The sequence below is a fragment of the Chlorella variabilis genome, assembly GCF_000147415.1.
Source record: "Chlorella variabilis unplaced genomic scaffold CHLNCscaffold_19, whole genome shotgun sequence".
Lineage (NCBI taxonomy): Eukaryota > Viridiplantae > Chlorophyta > Trebouxiophyceae > Chlorellales > Chlorellaceae > Chlorella > Chlorella variabilis.
This window is the reverse complement of record NW_005435069.1, coordinates 955,783-961,782: the sequence shown is the minus strand read 5'-3', so window position 1 is coordinate 961,782 and position 6,000 is coordinate 955,783. Positions and strand designations below refer to the sequence as shown.

General features: G+C 69.8%; 1 protein-coding gene across 1 annotated transcript in view; it reads left to right on the top strand.

Moving 5' to 3' along the window:
- CHLNCDRAFT_137495 (hypothetical protein) overlaps window positions 1–3,820 on the top strand; it is a gene marked incomplete at both ends in the record, with an annotated part of 6,986 nt that extends 3,166 nt beyond the window's left edge. The window contains 10 exons of the mRNA XM_005845170.1: window positions 137–422; window positions 607–776; window positions 1,080–1,168; window positions 1,321–1,500; window positions 1,661–1,758; window positions 1,923–2,054; window positions 2,297–2,774; window positions 3,046–3,192; window positions 3,411–3,524; window positions 3,675–3,820. Of these exons, the coding sequence (XP_005845232.1) occupies window positions 137–422; window positions 607–776; window positions 1,080–1,168; window positions 1,321–1,500; window positions 1,661–1,758; window positions 1,923–2,054; window positions 2,297–2,774; window positions 3,046–3,192; window positions 3,411–3,524; window positions 3,675–3,820 (1,840 nt within the window). The remainder of the gene's footprint in view (window positions 1–136; window positions 423–606; window positions 777–1,079; window positions 1,169–1,320; window positions 1,501–1,660; window positions 1,759–1,922; window positions 2,055–2,296; window positions 2,775–3,045; window positions 3,193–3,410; window positions 3,525–3,674) is intronic.
- Window positions 3,821–6,000: the final 2,180 nt, after the last annotated feature.

The following is a 6,000-nucleotide window of genomic DNA, read 5'->3' as shown; positions in this document are numbered from 1 at the left end:
CCCTCCTCCTCGCCCCACGGCGGCAGCTGCCCGGCGGCACCTGCCTGCCTCCCTCCCTCCCGCGCCACACGCCGCCGCCGCTGCACCGCTTCACCCGGCTCCCTGCCGCCCTCCCCACCCCCGCGCTGGCCCGCAGGCCCCTGTACCCCATCATCCGTGTGGACGAGAACTCCACAGGCAACGGCTATGTGGTGAGCTGGAACCCCGACCCGCCCAACCCGCCCCAGCTGCTGGCAGATGATCCCACCAACGCGACTCTGCTGAGCATGTGGAACTACAACGAGACGCTGTACTCGCTGGGGGGCACCTCCCGACCCTTCTGCTCCTTTGAGATCAGCCAGGAGCTGGCGGGGCAGCTCGGGGTGGCCGACCTGGCCAGCAGGGTGAGCGGCGGCGAGCGGCGGCCGCGGCTGGCGCCACATGTGGGCCAGGAAGGGCTGTCTGCAAGTGCCTGGCCGCTGCATCACCTCCCCGCCACCCCTGCCATCCCTTGCCTCCTCTCCCCGCCACCCCTGCCATCCCTTGCCTCCTCTCCCCGAGCCTTGGCCTGACCCCTCCCCGCACCTCCCCGCCGTCCCGCCCGCTGCGCGCCGCCCCCCCCTGCAGCTGCAAGCGCCGTGCAGCTTCCCCGAGGGCCAGCGCTACTTCCCCCTCGCCGTCGCCATGGACAACCTGACCTCCTGCTCCCGGGAGGGCAACCACGCGGGACGCTGGGCCGCCCGGTTTGGGGAGCTCATCCAGACCCCCACCTGGGTCGACAGCCAGCAGGGCGCCAGGTGGGCGGCGGGAGGCGGTGTTGCAGGAGTGTGTGGCGGCGGCGGCGGTGTTGAAGAGAATCTGTGTGTGTGTGTGTGTGTTGATGTGTTGGTGGTGGTGGCGGTAGGTACGCGCGCCTGGTGGTGCCAGCAGCACCTGGCTGCTTGCGCAGCAAGCGGGAGGCGCGGTCATGTCCCCTGCAGCAGAAGCCCGGCCCGCCAGCACGCGCCCGGCTCGCCCTCGCTCCACCTGTCGCCCCCTGTGCCCGCATGTGCCTCACCACACCACAACCCCACCTGCCCCTGTGCCGCCTGCGCGCGCAGGCTGATGCGATCGGTCTACAATGAGTCCCACTTTTCAGCGCTGCTGGGAGTGATGGCAGACATGACAGACATCTGCGAGACAGACGCGGGTGAGCGCAGAGTGCACCGCGCCCGTCCATGTCATGCCCTGTTGGGGAGGCACCTCCACGTTCGCTGCATCGCTGCCTGTGCCTGGTGCCAGCCGCTCCTGCCACCGGCGGCCCGTCCGCAGCTTGACGCTCCCCGCCCGGGCCGTGTGCAGAGAGCAACACCACCTGCTGCACGCGGCAGGGCGACTTGCTGGAGGGCGCCGCCGTGCTGAGCGATGCTCTGGCGCTGGCCATGACGGGACACTCGCAGCCGGTGGCAGCCGGCGTCACGGGCGTGACGGTGCTGCAGGCGGTGGAGGCGGCGGTCAAGGATGGCGGCGCGCCGCGGGACGGTGAGCGCGGCGCTCGCCGCGGCCTCGCCGGGCGGCCGGCCCTGCTGCCGGGCCCGCCCGCGGCAGCGCCCGCCGTGCCTCCATGCTGTTGTCGGGCGGGGCTGATGCGAAGCCTCCGCCGCCGGCCGTCTGGCCTTGCCCCGCCTGCGTACTGCCGCAGGACAGTGGCAGTACCTGATTGGGCGCGCCGCCCTAGACTCGCTGTTCCAGATAAAGCGCTACGCTGGCTGGGTGGCCAAGGAGCAGCCAGAGTGCTCGGTGAGGTGCTGGGCGGGAGGCTGGCTGGGCTGCCGCCCACAAGCCCGCCCGCCTGCCCCTCCCTGCGTCGTCTGCGATGCGCTGCCTCCCTGCCTGTGCCTGCGCCACCTCACCTCCCTGCCTGTGCCTGCCCCACCTCACCTCCCTGCCTGTGCCTGCCGCAGTCTGATTTTGGCGAGTACATCCGAGCGGTTACGAAGAACATGGCAGCCGCCCTGAGCGCCGAGTGGCTGCAGACCAGCGTGGAGTCAAACGACACGCTGAAGCAGCTGATCGGGCCGCGCATGCTGTGGCCGGTGCGCCCCTGCCCCTGCTCTCCCTCCCAGCCGCACCGCCCAGCGCGCCGCCCCTGCTTAGGCCCTCCCCGGGCCAGGCGCACACCTGCATGCGCGCCGGACGCGCCGCACGTCTTGGACGCTATTCGAGCCCCTGCGTGACACGCCAGGCGCTGCGCGGCTCAAAGCTGCTACCCCTCCCTGTTTGCTCGCCACCCTCGCCTTCCACCCGCTCCCCTGCTCCCTCCCTCCCCTGAGCGCAGCTGGCCCTGGTGGAGGCGCAGCCGCTGACGCTGTACATGTGCGAGGAGTTCACGCTGACCCCGCTGTGGATGCGCCTGCTGGATGTGCTTGCGGGCGGGCCGGGCGACACGGGGCTGCAGCTGCAGCCCGGCGGCGCCGCGGGCGACACTCCCGAGGTCTCGGCCGACCTGCTGCCGGCGCTGTACATGATAGGAGGCGCGCTGCCTGCGTCCTGCAACGCCAGCTTGCTGGAGGGGGAGGGGATACCCGACGGTACCGCGCTCGCCGACCTGGCAGTACCGCTGCTGCAAGCCATGCAGCGCTGCTACCTCACCGACCCGTCCAACGCCGAGGCGCAGCGCTGCCTGTATGCCATGCCCTTTGCGGCCTCGCTGGCGGAAACAGATGACTTCCAGGCGCAGCCGCAGGGGTCGGTGGCGGTGGCGGCGATGTGGAAGCGCACGCTGCCCTGGCTGCTGGCCACCACCAATGTGTCGGGTGGGTGCGGCAGTGCGTGTGTGTGTGATGTGTGTGTGATGTGTGTGTGTGTGATGTGTGTGTGATGTGTGTGTGTGTGATGTGTGTGCATGTGCTGGTGGTGTTGCGTGTGTGTTTTTTGCATGGTGGTGCTTGTGAAGGAGGATTGGGAGGTGGCGCTGCCGCTGTGGCGGACCGGATGCCAGCACAGCTGCCGCGTCGCAGACCGGCGCTACCTGCCCAGCCCTGACGGCGCCCCACCTTGCACCCATGCCCTCCCGCCCGCGCGCAGGCTGCGGCGAGTTTGCCTCCGACCCCACGCTGTATGCGCGGTGCATGCGCCGCGCCGCCGACCTGACGCCCGAGCTGTCTGCGCTTGCCAACACGCTCACCCGCGTCAGCAGCGCTCACTACGCCGCCTTTGTGCAGTTCCTGGAAGGTGGGCGGGCAGCTGCACAGCAGCTGCACGGCTGCATGCAGCCGGAACAGCGCGCCTGCCATGGCAGACTCCCAGCACCAAGCGGCATGGCAGCCGCCACGGAGGCACGCTCCCTCGCGCCGTCCCTTCAGCCTCTGGCTGTTGCCCCCGTTGTTGCTGCCACCGCCAGCCAACTGCGCACCCCTCCTTCCCTGTGCCTGTGTGGGGCGTGGCTGCAGAGAGCTGGAGCCCCCAGGCCGGCACCTCCCTGTGCGGCCTGCTGTCCAGCACTGTGCCGCCTATGAGCCCCAAAACGTACGACCAGCTGATCGCCCTGCTCACGGCTGGGCCCGGTGAGCCCTCTCTCCCTGCCTGCCGCCTCCCAGCTGCCCAGCCGTCTGGCCAAGCGCACCGCAGCTGCTTGCTGGGCACCATGCTCCTGCTGCCCCGCGGCGCCTGATCCGGTGCTGCCTCCTCTTCTGCGCCCCGGCCCCGCGCTGCAGCCAAGGACTGCCAGGCTGGCTACAAGTTGCGGACTGCCGGCATGGCGGAGCAGATGAAGGAGGTGTATGAGGCGCATGCGGCAGATGCCTGCCAGTATGTGGCGCAGCAGCTGGAGGCCTGGGCAGACGAGGCAGGTGGCACGTGACCTCCACCCCTGCTCTCGCTCCCCATTGCTGCTCCCTCCTGCCAGCACCCCCGCCCCCCACTTTGAGCTTGCAACACCTACCACTGTTCTACTGATCGGCGCCTGGCGGCAGCCTGCCTGGCTGCTGAGTGAGGGCGAGCAGCGCCGGTGACCCCTCTCCATGCAACCCCCCTCCTATTGTCCTATGTTTCGTTTCATGCTGCCCACACTTATTTATTCGCTCGGCTTTGCTGCTCCCATGCAAGGCTGTGCCAGTTGATCAGCGTGCCTCGATGCATGCCGCCTCTTTTTCTGCTTTCTATCGGGTGTTGACTCTCTATCTGAAAATGCAAGTCCCTCCAACAAACGAACGTACCCCTCTCTCTGTTTGCATGCCAGCTTCGACTCCCCAGTACTGGCTAAGAGATGTGCACCCTACTATTCACGTGTCGCCGACACAAATCTGACGTTCATTCTGCCTGTGTTGTTTGACTGTTTTGCACGTCGCTGAGCCAGGAGCGGGACGTGCGTCCTGCTCTCTTGTAGTACATGCCGGTTACCGCACTGTGTTTCTCTCTCTGCAACAACACATGGATCGTGCAAGCAGGGGCAAGAGCTGCAGTCCAGCAGGCGGCAAAGCGGGGCGCTGGAGGGAGGGATGGCATCTGTCGCTGTAATGCGGCCCTAGCTGTGCAGCCAGGCCTGGGCACCGGCCGTCAGCTGCGGCAGCTGGTGGTAGGCCACCAGTGCCACCACAAACGCCGCCGCGTCGTCCAGCAGCCCCGTCGCCAGGCGCTGCCAGGCGGCCAGCAGGCTGAGCCGGCGCGCGAGGCCGGGCACCGCGCTGGCCAGCCGCATGAGCAGGCCGGGGGTGTGCAGGTCGAGCTCCAGCTGCAGAGGTGCAGGGGCAGGGCGGGGCAGGAAGAGGTGTTTGTCAGAACCAGCGGGGCAGTGGTGGCCACTGGGATGAGCTGGCACACAGATGCTGCAGCCGGCAGGCAGCAGGCCGGCCAGCCGGGCTGCCCCATGCTTCCAGCGACCCTGCTGGATCTGCCACGGCAACCTCACTCACCGTGCTGTGCACCAGGCTGGGGGCAGCGGCCAGCGCCGCCGCCGCAGCGCCGATGAGGCTCAGGCTGAGCAGCGCGACGGCCGCTAGTGGCGGCAGCCTGGCGGCCGTGTCCAGCGCCGCCTGCACAGCCGGCACCGCTGCCAGCGCCTCCAGGCGGGCGTGCAGAAGCTGTGGCAGGCCCACCAGCCGCGCCAGCCCGGCCTTGGCCTGCTGTGCCGCAGGCGATGCAGCAGCTGCAACCAGCTTGGCCCGTACGGCCTGCGCCGCCGCTGCCGCCGCCTGCCCGGCTGGCGAGCCGGCTGCCGCGGCTGCCTGGGCCCGCAGCGCCTGCACGGCGGCAGCGGCCTGGCGGCATGCCGGCGAGGCTGCTGCCTCGGAGAGCCTGGAGTGCAGTAGCTGTGCTGCAGCGGCAGCCTGGCGGCCTGCCGGGCTGGCTGCCGCTGCCGCCACCTGCGCCTTGACCTTTCTTGCCAGCCCAGCCAGCAGCTGCGGCTGGCGCTGCGCTTCCTCATGCTCCTTGACAACTCTCCCCAGAGAGGGAAGCGAGGACACCGCGGACCTGGCCTGCTGCACCAAGCCCTGCCACCTAGCCCCGAGCTCGGTCCAGGGCCTGGCAGAAGCGGGAACTGCTGCGGCTGCTGGAGCGGCAGGTTGGGAGCCGTGGCCGGCGCCAGCCTTGGCCACAGCGGCCGCATCCCAGCGTGAGGCCAGCAGGACAGCCAGCAGCGCCGCCAGCAGCAGACGCAGGCGGCTGGTGCCCAGCACCGCGGCGCTCAGGGTCTCGCCCGCGCTGACGCGCCGCAGCTGGCGCTTGGGGCGAGCGGCGGCGCCGGGTGCCGCATACTGCGCCCACTTGCTGTTGGTGGCGGTGCCCTTGGGCTGCTGCAGCTGTGGCGGGGAGATGCCTGTGCTCCTGCTGCGCACCGCTGCACCCAGCTCGGCAGCCAGGCCGCTGGTGGTGGGCGTGGGGGGCGCGGCTGCGGCAGCGGGCGGCGGCGGCGGTGCAACTGCCGCCTCGGCTGGCGCTACCGCAGGAGTCATCGCAGGGGCCTGCTGCGCATCCAGTGCGGCATGTGGGATGTCTGCAGCATATGCACCAACGGCAAGCCGCGATCAGCCACGGAGCGTG